The sequence below is a fragment of the Lonchura striata genome, chromosome 17, assembly GCF_050655825.1.
Source record: "Lonchura striata isolate lonStrDom1 chromosome 17, ASM5065582v1, whole genome shotgun sequence".
In the NCBI taxonomy this organism is placed as follows: Eukaryota; Metazoa; Chordata; class Aves; order Passeriformes; family Estrildidae; genus Lonchura; species Lonchura striata.
The window spans coordinates 12,379,251-12,401,605 of record NC_140719.1 but is presented as its reverse complement, the minus strand read 5'-3'; the positions used below and the strand labels follow the sequence as shown (position 1 = coordinate 12,401,605).

The following is a 22,355-nucleotide window of genomic DNA, read 5'->3' as shown; positions in this document are numbered from 1 at the left end:
GGCTGCCAGCGAGGCTCCCGTTCCAAAGTGATGCTGCAAGTGCTGATTAAAGGCAGCTGAGAAAGCACATCTGCTGGATGGATAAATATTGTTCCATACCCCAAGCTGTGGCATCCCTTTGATGTTTGCTGTCCTGACTGTGGCAGTTTTTCATCTGCATTCTCTTTTCTTGGACAGTGCTGACAGATGGGTTGGGGCATGTATTAAAAAAAAGCCCATAAATAAAATTAAACTGTATCTCAGAAAAGTGTCATTAGGAGCTTATTTGTTGCCTAATTTGAATAGTCTGAACACTTTCCAGAAAAGCATCGTCAGAAGCCACAGTCCTATTTACAGCAGGGAGAAGCAATGGATGTCACTTTGATTAAGTGCATTTTTCTGAGGCTAATTATCGGCAAAAAATCATTTTGATGGATGAGAATGTTTAGAAAAGCTCCTTGTGCAGAAGAATCCAGCAACTTCTCTATAAAATTTTAGCATCTCCTATTTCTAATCAAAGATATTTTGGATGTTGCATAACCAAGAAAAGAGGATTTTGACAACAGGGGCAAATTCTTTTAAGTTTCTGCTTTCAGTTTTTTTTGGAGTTTTGCAACTTCTTTGCCTGTGACCTGACATCTGGTCTTTGTCTCTTTAATTTGTCACTAAGTGGTGGCTCTAAATCTTAGGTCAGGTTATGCTTGGCATGAGCCAAGTGAAGTGCTGCACCACCAGCCTTGGAGGATCTCATCCCTGCAGTTTTCATGCTAACATGCCCCAAGTGACTTCCTCATCAAAATGCATCATTACATTAATGGAGCTGGGTAGTTTTGTGTTCCCGAGGCAGGTTCTGTGGCTGAGTCCTCACTTCATTGCTGTTTGATTTAATGGGCAATTTTCCTTGTTTTATTTGGGAGATGCAGATGCCAATTTGAAAATTCCAATTTGTATCCAGAAAATTAGAGACATTTATTTCTCTGCTGGTGAGGTAATGGCCAATATTTTAAGTCAGTGCAAAGTCTGCTCAGGCTGTAGCATCTGTGCCAGTGAAGGTTTGTACCTGGAATGAGGAGATTCAGCTCTGGTGCCTGTGTGCCACAAAATTCCCCCGGGAAAGGCTCTTCATCCCCCAGCAGTCCGACCCCTTGCTTGTAAAAAGGATGGATGTTATGGCTGATATCCCTTCCCTCAATAATGGTGTTTAGACCTCTTTTCACCATCCCTGTGTGCAGAATCTCTCAAGGGACGGCTCAGTGATGACACCTGGGCAAACCAAGTAACAAATTTCACTGGTGAAGGTGGCGGGATCCCAAACAGGAGCTTGGGAGTGCCTGTGTGCCCAGCAGAATTAAATTGCTTCTCCTCTGCTTTTTCCCTCTGGCAAAGCAAAAGCAAGACAGTTATCAATTAGATTAGGCTGCTTCCCTGAGCCAAGGTTTTGTCAGGAAGTCTCTGTGTGACAGCACAAGCAGGAGTTTGCCCCTGCCAGCCCAGCCAGCCCTTGGCAGGAGCTCTGCTCCCCCTGAGCCATCCCTGTTCCCCCTGAGCCATCCCTGCTCCCCCTGAGCCATCCCTGCTCCCTCTGAGCCATCCCTGCTCCCCCTGAGCCATCCCTGCTCCCCCTGAGCCATCCCTGCTCCCCCTGAGCCATCCCTGCTCCCCCTGAGCCATCCCTGCTCCCCCTGAGCCATCCCTGCTCCCCCTGAGCCATCCCTGCTCCCCCTGAGCCATCCCTGCTCCCCCTGAGCCATCCCTGTTCCCTCTGGGGCCATCCCTGCTCCCTCTGAGCCATCCCTGCTCCCCCTGAGCCATCCCTGCTCCCTCTGGAGCCATCCCTGCTCTCCCTGAGCCATCCCTGCTCCATCTGAGCCATCCCTGCTCTCCCTGAGCCATCCCTGCTCTCCCTGAGCCATCCCTGCTCCCCCTGAGCCATCCCTGCTCCCCCTGAGCCATCCCTGCTCCATCTGAGCCATCCCTGCTCCATCTGAGCCATCCCTGCTCCATCTGAGCCATCCCTGCTCCCCCTGAGCCATCCCTGCTCCATCTGAGCCATCCCTGTTCCCCCTGAGCCATCCCTGCTCCCCCTGAGCCATCCCTGCTCCCTCTGGAGCCATCCCTGCTCCCCCTGAGCCATCCCTGCTCCATCTGAGCCATCCCTGCTCCATCTGAGCCATCCCTGCTCCCCCTGAGCCATCCCTGCTCCATCTGAGCCATCCCTGCTCCCTCTGGAGCCATCCCTGCTCCTGGATCCAGTGGGAAGGAGCATCCCAGGCCTCCAGGCACGCCCGTGGCTCTCACGGGACGTGGTGTGGTGGGTCTGGAGCAGCAGAGCCTGGGCAGGGTGGGGGAATCTCCTTGGGCAGGGTGCTGGTGTTCCTAAATCTGCTGTCCCCTGGCAGGGAGCAGTGACCATGCAACCCACAGTGCACAGCCCTGCCTGCAGCGGGCACCTCCTCTCCAGCAGCTCCTCACCCTTAACTGAGGCAAATCCAGATGTTGCCACTGCATTCCCCAGCCCAGCTGCAGCTGGGATACACCAGGAGGGAGAGCGCTGGAAGCCTGAGGCAGCTCTAGAAAACTGATTTGGGTTTTCTCGTGTTTGCAGATTTTTTAATGATAGCAGTCTTAATTGAGGTTTGTTTTTCCAGTTGTTCCGAAAGGCTGCAGGCATGATTCCCAATGCTGTGTCTTAATTGCAGTGCTGCTTGGAGTTTTTTAATTGATGTTTCCTCGTAGCTATTGGTGTGCTCTTGTGTCTTCATCTCAAGGCAGGTACCTCTGGACATTAGCAGGAGTATTAGGAAAATTATGAGAGTAATAGAGCAAAGAAGAAACACAGTTCTCTTGTAATTGTAACTATTATTTTATTTTAAAAAATGGCCATTGCTTTTTTCCAGGGATATTGTTTTCACTGTCAGCAGTGGGCCCTTGCTTGCAATAAAAGAAAGTGCACGTAGCAGGCTGGTGGAATGAGCAGAGGTGTCCCTGGAGTGCTGCTGTGTATGGCTGTGCCCTGAGGAAAAGGAAGAACAACATTGATTTTCAGTTATTTAGTGCAATTTAACACTGTGGGCTCAAATTTCCGTCCCTCCCTGGGGTGGTTTTCTTTTCCCATTTATTTACTTTCCCTTTGGTTTCTTTTCTATTTGTCGGGGGAATGGGCTAGAAAAGAGAAAACAACATTTCAAGGTGTTGAAGGTGCCTGTCTGAGTGAAGGGGGGAGCAGGGGCAGGAGGTCTGCAGGTGCTTGGTGGGGTGGGCACGTTCCCAGGGCAGCCCCTGGGGGCTGGCGTTGACCTAACTCATGGCAAATTGAACACATGGGCAAAAGGAATTGTTTTACTCCCCTCAACCAGTCGTACAGAACTGAAAATCCTAACTGAGAAATTTCCTGGCAAGGAGAGCGCGGAGGGGCGTGAGAAATGCTGGAGTTTTGGCTCGTGCCGTGGGATAAAACTCCTTCCAGGTGTTCTTGGCATGGCTCTGGAGCCTGGTGGGGCATCTCTGGTGCATCTCTCTGCCTGGGGCTGCAGGGAAAGGGCAGGAGCAGCTCCCAGATGGGAGCCAGGGGAGAAGCCTGGCTGGATGTCCAAGCTTGGCAGGGATCTCCCAGGGTCTCTTCAGCTCAGGGATGTACCAGGAGTGTGATTTGGGGTGCACAGCCGGGTCCTGTGCCCGCAGGGATCCCAGCAGGGCTCTGCTGCTTTGGGTGAGGCTGCAAGGTCAGGCTGGGGCCGAAGCTGTCAGCGCTGCTGTAGTGACAGCACAGGAAACAACTTGGCAGCTGGAGCTGTAATTGCAGAGAATGCATTAAATTTTACTGCTGTGTTTGCCCACCACTTCCTCCCATCGCAGTTGCATTTTGTGCCCAAGGGGAATCATTTATTGCTGTTCTGAAGGTGTTGCTCATTTTCCTCTGCACAACCTGTTCTGTGCCTGGCTGTGTGCAGGCAGCTCGGGCATCCCCTGTGTGCAGCCCTGGGGGACACGGAGGTTCCAGTCCTCCTGTGCCCAGCCCTGTGCCCAGCCCTGTGCCCCTGCCAGCCCTGTGCCCCTGCCAGCCCTGCTCAGGTGTGAGCTGCGCTCCCTCAGACCCCTGTGTGGCCATGGGGACAGAGATCAGCAGCAGAGTCTGAATAACTTGGTGTGGCAGGCACCTTCTTCTCTCTTTCAGGATTTTTCATAGAGGTGCATAGAGAGAAATGAAAGAGAAAGCAATTTCTATTTCTGCTCCTTGTTTTTCCCATGTGGAATGTGTTTGGAGAATTGTTTACCTGGGGTGATTGCTGGGTTGGATTCTGGTGAGGATTGTTTGAGCCTGGTGGTCAATCCAACCCACCTGGGGCTGGACTCTCAGGGTCATGATTTGTGAGTTAGATATGGTAGCTAGAAAAAGTAAGTTTGTAACTTTAGTATCTCCTTTAAATAGTATATTAATGTATTACAGCATAGTTATAAAACAGGAATCATTCAGCCTTCTGACCTGGAGTCAGACATCAGCATTTCTTCCCACCAGGTTCACCTGCATTTCCAATAAGTGCTGCTGTACCTGCTCCTGTGAGGCATCTCACTCATTTTATTGTAGTCTCTGCAGCAGAGGGGCTTAGACAGGAATGAAAGGCTGGAATTTGAATCCAAACACCTCTGCTTCCGAGAAATCCCACCAACAGACAGGAGCAGTCCTTTATTTATTGCACTATTTCAGCACTGCCTACAAGGAGAGATGGGAACACGTTGCCAGGGAAGCCCTGCAGCCAGCACAGATTTCCCTGCCATGCTGCATTTGCCTCTGCTCCACTGGCACTTGTCTGGCTCCAGAGCAGAGGTGGAGGTGTTCATGTGCAAATAAAAGACCTCGTCCTGCTCCTGCCTGACAGCTCAGGGTGGCTCACACAGGCTCTGGGCAAGGCTCTTGCCAGCTGCTCCCAGGCTGCCCACCAAGGGTTGGCAGTGCAGCCTCCCAGTCCCCAAATCCAGAGATTTCCTCCGTTATCAGTCCATTAATTTGCTGCACTGTTGCAATTAAAAAAAAAAAATTATCTTTCAGAGAGTTCAGAGTTTAGATGCCGTTGCTACATCAGACTTTGTATAATAACGTTGAATTTCATCGGCTCCGTGACCTCATTTCTTCTGTTTGTGAAGCTTTTTGTTGCCATTTTAGCAAATTTATGGCTGGCTGTTTTACTGCAGGGAGATGATCAAAGTCCAGCCTGCTGGAGCAGGCAGGTCCCTGTGGTGCCACTCTGTGGGGAGGTGGCAGACTCTGCTCTCTCTTCTGTCCCCACAACCTCAGTGGCAATGTCTTAAGATCTCCCCTGCATAGCCAGAGGGCTGGAAGGAAGGGTTTCAGGGTTGCAAATCCCCTGGCAGGTTCAGCATTTCCCCTTTAATTATTCTAGGTGATAAATAATTGATAATGAAGAACTTTGTGGTGATGGAGTTGAAATGCAAGGCCTTGGTGAGGCAGAAATGCCACAGGTGTTAAGTGTTAGCACATTAGCAGCAGATTAGAGGAATGTTTTCCAATGTTCAGTGTTTTCCAGACTTCTCAAACTCAGAAAACTTGTCCTTTAAAGCCTGAGGTCTGGACTCGTGGGTGAAGCAACTCTTGCAAGCATTTTTCAGAGTTATTTTCTGCTCTCTTTCCATCAGCCATGTGGTGCAGGGGCAGACGGGCTCTGCAAGGGCCATCCGTGGCTTTCTGGAAGAACTCCAGGAGCTTTGAGTTGGCTTTGCCTCCTTGGACTTGCACTGGGGCCACAATTGCCTGGTCTTACTTCTGTCTTGCTCCAGAGAGACCATCTGCTCCTCTCCCTTCAGGAGAAAACAGCCTGGAGCTGCTTGCTGACCATCAAGCAGGACATGGAAATGACATTTTGTGAGAGGAGCAAAGTTTGTGCATGGGCAGAGCACCCGGGGGCTGGGACATCCCCAGGACCATCCCTCTGTGGTCGGTCCCAGCCTGCTGGGTGCCAGCCCTCAGTGTAGGGATGGAAGTTTCTGCAGCCAGATGCATTTTCTGTGTTGGGGTACCCAGCAGTGGTGCTCGCCTCGTGTCCTTCCTGTGATGTTTTCCTCCACGGAACAGGATCTCCCTGGCCACGGCGAGGGCACATCCTGCTGGTGCTCTCCCCATCCCCGTGGGCTGCTGGTTTGCCCTGCGTGCAGCAGCTGTGTGGGAGGGCAGGGATGGGGCACACGAAGCAGCCATGCAGGGTTCAGAGCCGGGCCAGGCCGTGGGCGCAGCCGGAGGGAGGGAGGAGGAGGGAAGGGATGGTGGGGAAGGACAGCAGCACACGCTGGGCTCTGGGGCCAGCGGGGTGACCGCAGTGAAAGAGCCGTGGATGAACTGGGGGAGGTGACTGGCTGCAGTGTGGGGACACAGCCAGGTGTCCCTGAGTGAAGCTGGGGGCTTCCATCACGTCTTTCCTTCGCGGCGCTGCTCTAAAATCTCACCTGACGTGGGGTAAGAAATAGTGAGGGTTGGGTGTGTACCGGTGTTATCCTGCAGAAATATCCTGGTTTTCTCCCTGGAGCTGGGCTCTGGTGAGGTGCTGCCTGCCTGCCCCGTGTCACTGTGCCACCATGTCACTGTGTCACCCTGTCACCTTGCCCTTGTGTGTGTGGCACGCTCTGGTGGGATGGAGCTGGAGCTCCCTGGCACTGGGGCTGCTGTAGGGTGAGGAGCAGGGCTGGGACTCTTCCCTCTGCCACCCAGAGGGGGGTTTGTGTCCCTGGCCGGGGGTCTGGGTGTCACATGAAGGGGTGGAGGAGATGCAGGTGTCCCCCGTGCTCTGCACACCTCCTGCTGTCACTGGGGGTGTCCATCTCAGACACAGGCTGTCCCCTGTGTCACACCTCTGCCCAGGGTCTGTCCTTCTCTCTGTGCCCCGCTGCCCTGCTTTGCTGGGCAGGATTTTATTCTCCTTTATCACGATGGTTTTCTTGCTGCTCTGCCATCTCACTGCAGAGGGGCCCTCTGGAGGCCAGCGCACTCCTCACTCCTGTCCAGCTCCTCCACAAATCCAGGCAAATTGGCATTTTCTTATTCTCTCCTGGACCCTCTGTTGTCACCTGCCTTTGAGCTTTTGGTGGTAGCTTTATGCCAAGCTGGCTGCTGTGGGGTGTTTGTCCCTGAGGTGCTGGGTACGCTGCCTGTGGGCTCCAGGGGAGCCAGGGGTGGCTCTGGCCTCATCTCCTGTCCAGGCAGTCACCGAGGCTGGAAACTGGGATCCTCCACCCAGCGAGGCACCTGAGGAAGCTGCTGCCATCCTCCTCTCTGCACGTCCCAAACTCCTGGAGTTAAACATGGCTCTGCAGGTTGAATCCTCCCTTCCTCGTGTGCCGTTTTCTCCTCTTCCCATTTGAGAGAACCCCCAGGTTCCCTCAAAGCCGCTCCTGTTTGCAGAGGGCTGTGATGAGTTCCTCTCTCCAGGATGGGCTTTGTCCCCCTCCTGCACCTCTGGGGATGGGCACGGGTGCTGTGTGCTCTCAGGCACTGCTTCAACAGCAGCATTCTTAAAAAAGCTTCACTTTAAGGTGAGGCCAACCCCAAGCACGTCCTCTGTGAGTGACCGTGACTGGGATCTGCCGGGGTTCGTGGATTTGGGTGTGGATTTCTTTGGGTGGTGATCCCCCTGTGGCTCCCAGGGGCAGTTCCCCAGCTTGTTCCCATTCCCATTCCCATTCCCATTCCCATTCCCATTCCCGGGCTGCAGGGCTGGTGTTTCCCCATCCTGGAGCGCTGGGGAGCGTGGCTGTGTTTGGATTAGACGCCTCTGCAGCATTTCCTGCAGCCCACGCAGCCTCCGGAGCAGCGAGTGTGGCTCTGCAGGTTCAGCAGCTGCCTCCAGGCAGGGAGTTCTCCTCGCTGGGAGAGCCCCGGAGCCGCTGACTGCCGGCAGAGCGTGGCTGTGGGGAAGCTGTAACGGGGGAGATGCTGGGGAGGATGAATAAATATGATTGCCTGGCAAAAGATTTACAATAGTACAGCCAGGATGAAAATAATCCCCCCCGCTGGTTGGACAATGCCCTTACCTACAGATAGGTCCCAAAGTCAAATGGACTGTTCGATCTCACCCCCCAAAATATATGGGTCATCCCACACCTGTAACCCCACCCTGACCCCATTGGCCCAAGTCTTGTTCCAGCCCACCTTGAAGCCCCCTGATAAGGGGTCCCTGAGGAGCCAAACACTCTCTTGGAACTTCCTCTCTCTTGGAACTTCCCCTCTCTTGGAACCCCCACCCTCTTGGAACTTCCACCCTCTCCTGGAGCATCCCCTTGTCTCCCTCTACCCCTTGTCTCTCCACTCCCCCATCCCCTCAGGCCTTGCCACGTGCTGCGTCTGGCAGCTCCATGCAGGACCTTTCTCCATCCCTAATAAACCTGATATCCTAAGAGCAGCCTTCAGACATCTCTCCATCCATCCAAGCCATCCTGGAGCACAGCGTTCCCCACAGACTGGCCCCAACATTCATCCTCCCCAACACATGGCTTTCCTTGAGCTTAGCTGCAACCAGTTTCTGCCTTCAGAAGTGGACTTTGCCAAAGCCCCGTGTGCTGCTCCCAGCCCTGTGTGAGCCTCAGCCACAGGGCAGTGCCCCTGTGGCTCCAGCACCCGCTGCTGGCGTGCCAGGCAGCAGCTGCAGCTCGGTGGCTCCGTGCAGGTACGTGCCACCTCCCTGGTGGCAGGAGCTGTCAGAGAAAAGGTCTCCTCTGTCTAGGAGAGACGAATATTTCTGGGGAGCAGGTGGTGAAGATGTTTAGCAAATGTCAGCTTGAGACCTTGCCATCCTGTGGGCAGGAGTGACACTGCTGAGAAATGTGTTATCCTGTCAGAAAGCAGGAAAAAACTCCCCCAGGGGAATGTTTACGAGCGAGGCAGGGCTTTGCCAAAAGTGGGCGTTTTTCCACCACGGAGCGTGAGCTCCTCGGAGCTGTGGGAATCCTGCTCCAGCTCTCCTCCTGTCTGCTGAGCCACTCTGCCTTGTGCTCAACGCCTCAGTGGCTCCCCACAGCAAGAGAACTTGAGTGGCCTTTTCACTGATGCACCGTGCTGGTTCGTAGGTGAGCAAAAAACAATTTAAACAGAAAAGGGACCTGCAGATGGGTCCCACATACAGCTTTTCAGAGCTAAAACACCACCTAAATCTCCTTTCAGACAAACTCTGCTTGTGGTGGCACTGCAGAGACGGAGAGAAACTCGTTTGCCCAGAGTCCAGCGCCGACGTGTGAAGTGCATAATTGCATCTGGGCTGAGAGCTTTGTATGGGAGTATTGTTTGAAAATTTTCTCATTTAATAAAATGGGTGGTAATTGGCTCTTAGAAGAGAGTTTAATTGGAATAATTGGCATGGACACTGGTGTTAATTTAGTTTGGTGTTTCTAATGCACAGTCACGGTGTTTGCTCAAGAACAGAAGTGGGGATTAGGTGGTGCCCGCATTTCTCAGCACGAAGTTGCAGCTGGGCTCTGGGAAGGCATTTCTTGGAGGAAGCTGTTCAGTTAGTGCTCCTGAAGTTGGATTTTGGAGATGGATTTGCTTCATTACAGCTTGATGCAATCACACCCACGCTGCTGAGAGTCGAGGCCTTCTCTGACATTTCAGCTCCCACTTCAGATGGTTTGGGATGGGTCTTTCTGCTCGTCTGGAGCAGCTCCAGCTCCTTGGCACAGGAACATCCCTGTCCTGAGGTGCTCACACACACACGAGTGCAGGAATGTGCTCACTCATGAGCCAGCTCACAAGGAAGGGGAAGTTGGTGTTCCCTACCCAGCCTTTCATCCCTGCTTCTCTCAAGTCTCTCAAGACCCATCAGTTCCAGGTCAGTAAATCAGCACCATGAGGTTTTTCTGCGTGGAAAAAGATTTTACAGTCTCTTTCCAGAGTGGAGATACCTCAAGCTGTCATCTCAGAGCTGTTCAGGGACTGCCATGAGCTGGAGGCTCTGCTGCAGGAGCTGCTGCTCTGTGGGGTCACTGCGAGTGTGAGATGGTCACACAAAAGCCATTACAGTTCCTCAGCCTCTTCCACAGCTGTAGTTCAACAATTTCTTCCTTTTCATCTTCCCCCAAAATGCTTTTAAAGCTCAGTATTGTCACTTTGTTTGGATTCTTCTCACACAGTGACTGCACTTAGAACTGCCCAGTGTTGATGGGGAGATTTATTGCCAGCAGCTATTGTGTGAAAATTGAGAGGAAACACAATTTTCCAGGCAGCTCTTGTTAGGCCTCTAATGGGAAATATTTCTTTCGTGCTAAGAACTTGTAAATGGTTTTTAGTGTCGGATGCTGTGCTCTGTGCCTCAGGAATGCTCAGCCTTCCAGGGTTCAGCAGCACAAATGCTTCTGCCTGCAGCCATGTGCCAGCCCCACTGCACCTGCACGACGGCTGCATTCCTTCCCAACGGCGAGAGCTCAAAAAAACCCCACCAAAAACTCTGGCAAAGAGCACAGCTTGGATCTCAGAGCCCAGGGGGTGAGTGAAGTGAGGGAGGACTGGGATTCCATCCAGAGGGAGGAGGCAGAGAGGGGATGTTCCTCTCCATAACAGGGAATTGTGAGTCGGGGAGCAGAGGCTGCCGGAGTCCTGTGCCCTTTCCCAGGGATGTGCTGCTGGGATCCCCCGTTCCCTCGCAAAGGAGGAGGATTCACAAGAGGCACAGCCAGTGCTGTGTTCCAGCACAGGTTAGTGAGCACAGGAGAGCACCAAGATCCTCCCTGGGACCTGGTGGCTGCTTTTACTGAGAAGCTTTGGTGAGCTGGAACAATTACCCAAACTTTTAAAGCCTTTCCCCTCCCCACTTTAAGCTTTTTATGCTCTGTTTCCCACAGGCAGATTTTAGGGAGAGAAAGGAGTACAGCTGAACATGCTGGTGAAGATATTAATCATGATATAATTCAATTTTAATTCCGTTAGACACCTTTAGTGATCAGGGAGTTTCTCACTTGGTTTAATCGACTCTTTTCCAGATGATGAAGCTGCAAGCTCTGGCACTTGTTACAAATGTCTGTTTATTAAACCATCCTTTGTCCTAAAAGCCTTTGCCTGGCCAGCATGGATATAAATGGAGAGGATGATGTTTGCAGATCAGTCTTTAAGGAGACACTGTGTAAAAAATTGCAGCCTTCTCTTTTTCATTTTTTGTCTTTATGTGAGAGATGAGAACAGGCCAAGGCATTTTTTTTTTTGCTGTGCTTTTTACTGTAAATGTTCAAGGCAGCCAAGATCTGTGAAACAGCATTTGCTGTCACACCAGCTCCTGGAGTGGATATTCCCTTTCCACCAGATGATTTGGTCATGGCAGTTGAACCAAAAGCTGATGGGTAGATAAGGCAATGGTTGATAATAATTTAAAATCCTTTTGTGGCTTTAGCTCACCTTTGGCTCCTGCCCTGGCTTGGCAGGCAGCTCTGACATGTGTGAGGCACCTCTGGGGGGAATTCCAGGAGTTTTGGTGCAAAACTTCCTGGGGCCTCTTCCTCAGGGACACAGTTTCACACATCCTTGTTTTTTCCTTTTAATGCCTCAGGGCTGACCCCTTTGTTTGGCTGGATGTGGAAAGAGAGATGGTTTTTGTCACATCCAGGGCAGCACCAGTGTGACTTGGGTATTGCAATCCCCTGGCTGCAGGGCCTCGTGCCTCACAGCAGAGCCCACAGCTACAGCAGGATGTTGATGGGTAAGCAAAGTTTTCCTCATTGAAGTTAAAATAAGAAACGTTCTTGGAGATCAATGGTCTGGCACAACCCCCTGTTCTAGTCCTGCCCACACAGCCTGATGAGGCTGTCACAGACTCCGTGGAGTTCATGCCTCATTTCTGCAGCACACTGTGAATTCCTCTGTATGGGGACTTGCCATTTTCTCTGTCTTATATAATGTATTACAAAAAGAATGCTGAGAGAAATGAAAAAACGTATGGGAAATGGTACCTGGCATCATCCAGCGACCCTGGGGAGGGAAGAAAATGTTATTACCATGACACATAATTGGCAGTGCTGATGGAGAGCCCCAAAGCCAAAATTTCTTCTTTGAATGTCAATCATTTTCCTTGGATTTTTTTAGAAGTTTTGTGGAAGTTTTTAGACGCTAGAATTCTCCACATTTTTCAGCAGAAACCCTTAGCACCATTTAATAGGCAGACGCTGCTCTGCACCACATTACGATTTCAATACTTTCAAAGCAAAGCTGCTGCAAGAACATATTAAAAAGGGAACAAAAAAACCAAAACTTGGAGTCTTTTAAAACTGCAGAGTGGGAATCACTGTGGCATTTCGAAAGTCCCTGTGAAATCGCTTGCTGGTGAGCTCTGCCAGGCGGCTCCGGGGAGTTTGCAGCAGCGAGGGCGCTGTCTCCATCCCGGCATCGCCGGCTCCTCCGGCCGCTTTGCTGGATGCCTGCCACATCCCCGGGAGAAGCTGGGCTGAATCCGGGCGAGGAATTCCTCTGATGGAAAGGTGCCACGGGGGCTGTGGCTGCTGCCTGTCCTGCCCTCGGTCACCGAGGGTACCCAGAGCATCCCTGTCCCCCCAGCGGGACGAGGACACCGAGGGGGAATCCCGGCCCCGGAGGCACCCGCGGGGCTCAGGCCTGGGGGAGGCTGCAGGGACGTGAAGGAATGGCCGGTAATTAAGGCTCTGGGGGGGATATTAAGGAATTGACGCTGTAATTTTGCCGCCCCAGGTGGTTTTTCTGCTCCTCCTGTCCCACAACTCGGGCACGGCGCCTCTCCTACCCCGCTCCTCCTGCGGGCACCCAGGGGCATTTCCAAGGTGTTTTCGGACAGGCGGGGAGGCGCTGCACAAACGCTTAAAGCCCTAAACATTTCTGGTGCCAAGATGATCATCCCTGCTGGGAGCAGCGAGCAGCAGCTGCTGGCGGGGGAGCAGCGGTGCTTTGGGGCTGGGGGAGCCCGGAGCCCCCCAGCTCCTCCGGGACGGGTTTGGGTGCTGCCCTGGCACCTCTTCCCAGCCAGATTTGGGTGCTGCCCTGCTCAGCTCCTCCCAGGCGGGTTTGGGTGCTGCCCTGGCACCTCCTCGGATCCTCCCAGCCGGGTTTGGGTGCTGCCCTGGCACCTCCTCGGATCCTCCCAGCCGGGTTTGGGTGCTGCCCTGGCATCTCCTTAGCTCCTCCCGGCTGGATTTGGGTGCTGCTCTGCCATTTCCCCACCTCCTCCTGGCCAGATTTGGATGCTGCCCTGCTCAGCTCCTCCGGGCCGGGTTTGGGTGCTGCCCTGGCATCTCCTCCCAGTGGGGTTTAGGTGCTGCCCTGCCATTTCCACAGCTCCTCCGGGACAGGTTTAGGTGCTGCCCTGCCATTTCCACAGCTCCTCCGGGACAGGTTTAGGTGCTGCCCTGCCAGTTTCCCAGCTCCTCCCAGCCGGGTTTGGGCTCTGCCCTGGCACTCCCCAGCTCCTCCCAGCCCGGTTTGGGCGCTGCCCTGGCACTGCCCTGCGCATCACCGCCTCCCTCCCGTGGTGCCCGCACTGCTCCGCTCCAGCGCAGCCGGGGCTGAATCAGGCTCGGGCAGCCCAGCCCAGCCCTACCCGGCCCTGCCCAGCCCTGCCCAGCCGTGCCCAGCCCTGCCCAGCCCTGCCCTGCCCAGCCCTGCCGTGCCCAGCCCTGCCCAGCCCTGCCCAGCCCAGCCGTGCCCGGCCCCGCTCTCATTCCATCCCGGGAGGCGCACGGTGACCCCGTTATGTACTCACCTGGAAAAGTGCCTTGGCCGTGCCACATTGCTGTGCTCTGCCGGGACACTTCTCATGCTTCCCTTGCACATCTATATTTAGATTTGACCCGAGGGCTTTTGATTTCCTCGCTGCCTTGAGCAGCTGCGACAGGTACACGCTTCCCTCCCCTTTGCCCCCGGCCACTTTAAGCTGCCAGCAGAGCAGGAGGGGATGGGGAGTCACTGAAACGCTTCAGGCTCGCATTGCTCTGCTCGTGAGCCTGTCAGGGGCACGCAGGAGTGGGAAGGGAGATTTGCTCAGCAGCTGCCCGGCCGTGCTCCATTTCTCCTTCTCCCTGCTCAGCAGCCGCGAGTTGCCGCGCTGGGTTTGCAGCTTTCGTGTTCGTCGCTGATGAGCCACACTCAGAGAGGTAAAAATGCCTTTGCAAGGGCTGCGGTGACAGTTCTGGGATTCATTCAGCACTTACGTAAGGGCTGCTCCCCGCCAGCCAAATCCAGGGGTTTGCTTTGGGAATCGCCCCCATCCATCAGGACATGGCTGCTGGGCACCCACCGAGCCCCAGCACTGGGAGCAGCCTCCTGCCTCTGGGTGGGAGGGAGATTTCAGGGCACTGCTCCTATTACTGGGCAGTTTCTGGAGTTCTCGGTCCTCTCCTTTAAGCCCCAACATGTGGAAGTTGTCAGCATTTGAAATGTTAATTCAGGGTACATTGGCAAGAGGAGAGAAATCAAAGGCTCTTCTGGTATCAGCCCGTCCCCCTCTGGGCTCACAGCCTGCCTGCAAGCTCTGGATGTGTTTTCTTACTTTACATAATTTTTCCATCTCTCTCCATCAGCCCAGCTCTTCAAAGGCTTCCTTCTGTTTCCAGCTCTCTTGCAGCTGCTAAATACACTCTCCTCTGTGCTTTCCAAAGCGTTCCTCCTTCCCCAAAACTCCCTTGCTCCGGTTTATTGGAGGAGTCTCCCAAACTCTGCTGAGGAGCTGCTGCCTGGAGCTGTTGGGTTGTGCTGCCCGGTTCAGCTGCCAAGGCCAAATGGGGGAAATGAGGGAATAAAACAGAGGCAGTGAAATTCTGCCTGTGTCACACGAATCTTCCTGGTGCTTGCTGTGGCCCCTCTTGGTCTCCGCAGATGTGTGGTGGTGTCAGTGAATATCCGGTGCTCCCCCACTCTCCTGGTGGGTCGGTTTGGATGCCAAGGACCCCCCAGAAGTGCAGGGGGGATGGAGCAGCCCCCCAGCCCCACCGTGGATCCCGCAGAGATCCCTGGAGGTGAATCCCCTGCAAAGGTGGACGTGGCTGCGGCTGAGACTCCGGAATGGAGAGAGGGAATTTGGTTCTGTGATTTTGGCAGCAGCCCTCAGCTGCTGTCCCAGCCAGATGCTGCGATGACAGAAATCCCTGCAGTTTGTGAACTTTTCCTGAAATGCTTTTAATGACAGTTTAATAATAACACTTAGTGCTCGGTGCAGAGCTTCTCACCCCTGGAAGCGCAAGGCTTTCGTGAGAAGGGTTGGGACCATTATCCCCCCTGTGAGCAGGGGGGAATAGCTGCTTTTATTTGTGAGCCTAATTATAACGAGTGGAATTAATCAACTTTTCATATGAATGGCGTTGCTTTTTAAAGACAAATGTCAGAGAGGAGTCCCAGGGAGCTCGAAGTGGTGTAGATCCATCTGATGGCTTCTCAGGGAACTCGTCAGAGCCTGTGGTGCCGAGGCATTAACCCTGCCAAGGCAGAGGGAGGAGGGAACAGAAAGGCGAGGCAGGGCACAGCGTGGCTTTGCTGGTGCCCTGCTGTCCTGCTGAAAGCTGTTGGGGGTTATTCCCCCTGTCCTTCCCCTCTCCAGCTGCTCAAAGCCCATTATTTGGCAATATTCTCCCAGCTCCCGAGTGCCCTCTGATCCTTAGTGCTCCCCGTGTAGCGCATGGAGAAATTCCATTGAAATAATTCCTTTAGTCATTGATTAGTTGCTTAGTGGGAGGACTCGAAGAGGCCATAACCTCTTCCTGTGAAGTCACTGAGGTTTGGGTGTTTCCCCCCTCTTCTCTGTCCTGTTCTACATCCCCCTGGTGCATCCTGGCCCTCTCCAGCCTGCAGGGAGCCCAGGCAGGTGGAGGCTTCTTTTGGCTGGGGCCTCTTGGTGTGACAGTAATGGGCAGTGAGTGACCAAGGCCTGTGAGTGCAGGTGGGAGAGTCCCTGAGGTGCTCTCAGTGCTGCCCTGCTGCTCACACCCCATTACTGGAGGGATTCGCCTCCAAGGACACCAAAATCCTGGGAAATCCTCCCATTACCTTTGGCACTCAGCTGCAGGGAGTGGGGAAGGCAGGACCCAGCACCCCGGGGCACAGAGGGCACAGGAGCTTTGTGTGTGAGTGCTTTGAATTGCAAAGTGTGGCTGGGGCGTCCCCTGGCCCTGCTCCAGCAGCACCAGCCCCATGGATCCGTGTGTCTCCTGTGGGGATCAGCCCCAGCTCACCTGGATGCCCCATGGATCCATTTTTCTCCCAGGGGGATCAGCCCCAGGACAGCCTCAGCTCACCTGGATGCTCCACAGATCCATGTTTCTCCAAAAAGGATCAGCCCCAGCTCACCTGGATGCCCCACAGATCCATGTTTCTCCCACAAGGACAACCCCAGCTTACCTGGATGCTCCACAGATCCATGTTTCTCCAAAAAGGATCAGCCCCAGATCACCTGGATGTCCCATGGATGTGTGTCTGTCCCAAAAGGACAACCCCAGCTCACCTGGATGTCCCACAGATCCGTGTTTCTCCAAAAAGGACAACCCCAGCTCACCTGGACGCCCTCTCTGGGAGTGGCAGGTAGGATTCCTCCTCCACCCCATCTTTTGCAGCCCCTCAGGAGGGCTTTGATCCTCTGAGCATTTCAGATTTCCTCTTTGACAGAGCCTGCTGCTCTCCCAGCACTGCTGAGCTCCTGCGCCCATGCCAGGGAGGATTCTCCTCTCCAGGCTAATGGAGAGAAAATGGAGAGAAGATTTTTTAATTGACTCGGGATCAATAGATAAAAGTGTTTCCTAAAAGCACTTTTATTAATAAATACCTACATAAATCCCTTCCCAGGCATCTGCTGTAGGTTGTAATATCCACGATGTGAGCTAATCAATGTATTGGTACTGTATGTTTGACAGTGAAAGGAACTGGAGCTCTTTGGGCTCAGCTCGCACTAACTGCAGTTCCAGGAGCTGATGGATACTCACAGATCCTGGCAGAAGGAGCTGCTTTGTTAGGAAAAGAGTTCCTTGGGCACTCCTGAGCAGGGTGTGCTGGCAGGGGAGCAGCTGAGGGGACCCTGGCAGTCCCTGCGGGCTCCGAGGGTGTCCATGTGTGTGTGGGAGCAGCTCTGGCACTGCACAGGCAGGGAAAGGCCAAGTTCTACACAGAGAAAGAGGATGAAGCACCAACATTTTTTGTTTTCTTTATTTTTTTAATTATTTTTTTCTTTTTGGCAAATTTACTATTTTCACTGAGACAAATGTCAGAGGAAAAAACATTCTGGTGAGGAAGCAGAAGCTCCTTTTTCTGTGATTTTAACTTCCCATTGGGATAGAGAACGATTAGTGAACAGAGAAAAAAAAAATCAAATCTTTAGATTTTCTCAGAAACATGGGCATTTCCAGGCAGTTCTGCTGCAGAGGGATTTTTCAGCTGCTGTTTTTTCTAGCTTGGCTGCAGGGTCCTCAGTGGGATGGGGTTTTTTTTTGCAGGGTTCTGCCTCAGCCTTGGCAACTTCCAAACCTTGGCAGCTTTTGAAAAGCAATTTTGCAGAGTGCCTGGTGACAATGTGGGGCATTCCCTGGCAGCTCAGGGCAGAGCTGCTCCTTGTGCACTTTGTGAAAAACACTCCAGCAAGAGGCTGTGCCAGGCAGCTTTGTGCATTTAACTGAGCATTACTTACCCCTGAGGTTTATTGAGCTGATAATGTCACGCTGTGACATTTGTTGGGGTCTTGAAATACAGGAGGTGTTTGTGGCAGTCATAAATTACTCGGGATCTTGTTTTTCCTCGGTGTTATTAAATAAATAAAGGGAGGTCAGGGTTGCTCTGCAAAGGCACAGGAAGGCACAGGGGCCATGCAGGGAAAGGTGATTTTCCTGGAGCTGCTTGCCAGGTGTGGCCAGGGGTTCCTGGGGGATAATAATGAGCATTAATGGCTTTGCAGCTGGGGGTGCCTGGAGTTAACACTTTATTTGTATGAACACAGCCCCTCCTTAGAGCAGCAGCTCTGATAACACCTCCTCTGAGGCTCTGACTTCCAAAGTGTGATTTCCCACCCAGGTTACCTCTTGTGGGTTTGGAATGGTTTTTGCAGGGCTGATTCCTTTCAAGATTTTACAACACATTAACCTGGCTTTCCCTGAAGGGGTGTTGCAAACAACACCCAGGGTTGTATCTCAACAGAGCAGGTTTGTTTGCTAGAAAATGGGAAAAACTCAACCCCTTCCTGTATCATCAACTCCTTCTAATGGACAGGGCGATGCTTTATTATTAATAAGTTGGATACGTGAGGAAAGGGAGTTTTGGCAGCCAGGACTAAAAGTGGTCTTGATAAAAGGGAGAATATTTAACAATGCAGTTGCCGTGGATTCAATTAAGAGCAATGGAGAATCTGCTTCTCCCTTAATCTTATTTTCTGAAATATTATTACCCCTGCAACTGCTGCTCAGCAGTTCCCAGCCATCTCTCCACAGCAGTGGTCTCTGCATAATGTGGATGCTGAAATGAGAAATCAGCACTTTGTAATGGGCTCTCAAACTAAAATTACACATCACTTTCCTGGCTTGCAGTCAGATGGTTGGCATTCAGCTGGCTCGGGAAGCGTTTCTGGACCAGAGGAATTCTTATCTGGGCTTTGGTGTTGCCGAGGTTGTGTTGTGTTGGATTTTCCCCTGGATTCCCTCGGAGGACGTGCTGCCGTGTCCCCTGGGCAGGGGCACAGAGGACGTGTCCCTGCAGGGCTGGCTCGGGTGGCAGCCACGGCTCTTTCTAGGAAAAGCTGCTTCCCTGCCAGGGGAGCGTTCTGCCTGTGCTGGCTGTGCTGGGCTGCCTTTGCTGGGAGCTTCTGCTTCACCCCTGGGCGCAGCAGGAGGGAGAGGAGAGGTCTTGAGGAGAATTGGGAACACGCTGCACTGCTGAGAGGAGTGGTTTTGGATGGAGCACAGCAGAGGAGCTGCTCTGGGGGATCAGCTGGGCTCTCAGGGGTTCTGCTCACATCCCTTCTCCCCCAGTGTGAGAACCCTGGGCTTGCTCTGGGGTCTCGTGTGGTGGAAATGTCTCTCCTCCAACCCAAGCTTCCAAAGAAAAACTCTGCAGCCTCTTGTTGTTGGGTCTCAAGGCAGTTTATAGTGAGTTATCTAAAAGATTTTCTTCTCGGGCTGTGGCTGTTTGGTCAGAGACACCTGATTGCCCCATCCCAGTGGCTCTCTGGTCCAGGAGGATTTATCAGGGCACGTTCCAACCCAGAGGGCTGACAGATTAAATTTGGTGTTTGAGGACAACACCCTGAAGTGAAGAGAGGTGGAGCAATAAATTGAAGAGTCTGAATCAAACCATGAAGGAGAAAGGAATGACTTGGGTGAAAAATTAATGTATTGAGCTAATGAATCATTTTGAGGCAAAACAAGAAATTAAATGTACACTGAAAGCTGGCACATTAAGAAAAGGGCTGTGGGTTTTTATCCATTTTGCATTACAAAATGCAGAAACAAAGCATGTCGGATGGTGAAATCCCATTAAGAAATAACGCTGTGAACAGGGAAACCAGGATTTGGTTAACAGGAAATTTTCAGGCACTGCCTTTGTGCCACGGGGCAAATGATGGCTGGGTACTGATGCCAGGGGGAAGAGCAGAGGGCAGAGTGCCTGACAGCTCCTGGCAGCAGGGAGAAGCAGAGGACTGGCCTTTTCTTCCCAGAATTTGGCACGGGATGGTGATTCGGGGTGTTCTGACAGCCTGGCAGAGCGATGGAAGGTGAGGCTGGGGCATGGAGCTGTGCCAAAGGGAATTGTCAGCCCTTCATTCTGAAAGGAAAGCACTTGAATCCCAAAATTCCCATCCAGGGCAGCTCCTGCCCTGCTCTCCCAGCCTCCTGCTCCCAGCTGCAGGTTCCAGCTCTGCCCCGACCCTTGCACTCACTTTTTGTACAGCCACGTTTAAAGAAATCCCGTGTGGAGCCTGACTATTGGCATTGGTTTAGGTCACGACGTGGTGGCCACCAGTGAATTTATTCTTTATTTCCAGCCTGCAGAGGGGCAGCACTGCCCTGCAGTGGGGCTGGGCCGCGGGGCAGCCCTGGTGTGATGTGTTGGCACCCCTTGGGGTGGGGCTGGCACCCCTTGGGGTGGCATTGGCACCCCTTGGGGTGGGGTTGGCATCACTTGGGGTGGGGTTGTCACCCATTGGGATGGTGTTGGCACCACTTGGGGTGGGGTTGTCACCCCTTGGGGTGGGGTTGTCACCCCTTGGGGTGGCATTGGCACCCCTTGGGGTGGGGTTGTCACCCATTGGGATGGTGTTGGCACCACTTGGGGTGGGGTTGGCACCCCTTGGGGTGGGGTTGGCACCCCTTGGGGTGGCATTGGCACCCCTTGGGGTGGGGTTGGCACGCTGGGGGTGCCATGGCAGGAGCTGGGTGACACTGAGCTGTGGTGACACTGCTGTCCGTGGTGCTGAGCCCTGTGCCCCACCCAGGCTGTGGCACCTCCAGGATGCTTTTTGCTCCTGGCTGCCATCAAAGGCAAGCAGGGGCAGCTCTGCACTGGTGGCATTCCCAAAACAGGGAAGGATCCACGATCCTTTTCCCCAGTCCTTTGCAATCCCACCTGTGCACTCGGGGGTTCTCTCCAGCTCATCTCTCCCCCGGCCACGCTGAATTCCCTTTTCTGTAGGATATCTTGAGAAATGGATGCCAAGAGTGCTGAAGGAGCAGCAGATTTTGCTGTCACCTGAAGAGGGAAAGGTGAGTCACGCCGGGCCAGGTGACACACACCTGCCTGGCCAGGTGAGCAGGAACTGAGCCCCGCTGGCCGCTCGCAGGGAGCAGCAGCCAGTTCCTCTCTGGCTTCCTTCCCAGAGGGTGCATTTAGGAGGGGACAGAGCTCTGCTGCTTTGTGGCCGAGAGAGCCAAACCTGCTGAGTCTGTTCCCTGGCACGCAGTGTGCACGCTGCTCTGTACACAGCGGAATGAGATAAAATAGCTTCCTCCTCCTCGTGTTGCTACCGAAAAACAGTGATGGGGAAAAAAAATAATCCTTCAGCCCCTGCCCTGCCTGTGGTGAGAAGAGCAGCGCAATCCTTCTTTTGACAGAGTCGGGCAAGGCAATTTCATTATTTAGCAAACAAAGCCCTTTCAGAGATTTCTGCATCGTGGATGTTTTCTCGGCGGCTTTGCACCAGATTTGTTGCAGCAGCAAGGCCGGAGAGTTTGCCTTGACTCCCCTCACTACCAAAATAAATGTACAGGGCAGGATTGTTCCACTGAGCAGCCGTGACTGGGGAGAGAGAAGAAGGAAGGAGATGGTACGTGCCGACAGCCCTGAACTGATTGCGGTGAGGATTGCTATGTACGAGAGAGTTCAGGGGGGAAACAGGAGCAAGTCACAGAGGCAGCCGAGGCTCGCAGGATGGCAAGAGCCAAGCTGAAGAATTCCCCTTCAGAGAGCAATTCCCACGTCAAAACCGTCCCACCAGCGACGACAGAAGATGTCCACGGGGTGAGCCCCTTGTTACCGTCTCGGAGGATGGGATCCATGGGGAGTGATGTCGGACAAAGGTATTGCAGGACTGCAGTGCTGCTGGGGAGGCCGGGCGGGGGAGGCTGCACCTTTTATCTTTTAAATGAGAGGGAAAGGATTAGTGCCTCCACGGGCTGGAGGGGTGGTGGATCAAATCCTTTGGAGAGCTATGTTAAAGAGCCACGCCGGCGCTAAAGTTGTGTTATGAAATAGGGAGCTGGAGCAGAAGGAAACCAGATCCTTTAAATTTTTTATAGGTGCTTCTTGATTTTTTTTTTTAAATTTTATATGCCTGAAGCATGTCTGAATGACAGCCTAAGACCGTGGGGCTGCCACACAGCACTGTTAACTTGCACTGCACCTTCCCTGTGCAGTAGAAACCCCGAGCTTATTTACACTGCCAACGCCACGGTACACACTGTGCATTAGCACCATGTTGGTGTGGCAGGAGAGATGCTCGGTCCCCATCTGAGCAATAATTCATTTGTAACTGCAATAAAAAACCCCAAAGAGCTGCCATAGGAAATGCTGCAGCCTTCCTGCAAGCACAGAGCTGAGCGTAGAGCGAGGAAGGAGCTGTTTTCCAGGAGGAGGAGAACGCGCTGCGCTGGGATTTCAGCGATTCGGAAGGAGCCAGCTCCCCTGGTTACGATGAGGATGCAAATGTCACGAATTCAGTTCTCCTTCTGTCCGTTCCATTTTCTGTTTCATTCTTTTCCCACCATCTAGCCAGCCCTTCAGCCCGTCCATGCTGCCTCACCTGTGACTGTGTACTGTATGCCTTCTAGGATGTAATTTGGTGCAAATGAGCACGGCAGGAAAGCTCCTGCTCGGGGAGCGGAGGGGAATTTTACTTGTTTGATTTAGGCTGGGATGAATTAATGCCTCAGCTTCTGCCTCTTGGCATATCTGGGGGGAGGGTGGCACC

At 53.2% G+C, this 22,355-nt stretch overlaps 1 protein-coding gene and 1 long non-coding RNA gene across 14 annotated transcripts in view; one reads left to right on the top strand and one right to left on the bottom strand.

Moving 5' to 3' along the window:
* Positions 1–22,355, top strand: part of KCNT1 (potassium sodium-activated channel subfamily T member 1) — a 79,019-nt gene that overhangs the window by 16,212 nt on the left and 40,452 nt on the right. For 2 of the 12 annotated variants that reach the window (XM_021543630.3, XM_021543629.3), the window contains exon 1: positions 20,467–21,406. The exons of 7 other annotated variants lie outside the window; for them this stretch is intronic. In XM_021543630.3, the coding sequence (XP_021399305.1) occupies positions 21,396–21,406 (11 nt within the window). In that variant the 5' untranslated portion in view covers positions 20,467–21,395. Of the gene's footprint in view, positions 1–20,465; positions 21,466–22,355 lie in introns of those variants that run through there. 3 more of the 12 variants (XM_021543627.3, XM_021543628.3, XM_021543626.3) reach the window with 2 other exon arrangements.
* Positions 2,144–14,854, bottom strand: LOC110477649 (uncharacterized). Of its 2 annotated transcripts, none has more exons than XR_014949222.1 (3): positions 13,689–14,854; positions 3,617–12,581; positions 2,144–2,992 (listed from the first exon to the last, which is right to left on the bottom strand). It is a non-coding gene; the product is annotated as an uncharacterized LOC110477649 (long non-coding RNA). The 2 variants fall into 2 exon arrangements; XR_002466619.4 differs by having other exon boundaries at positions 3,617–3,769.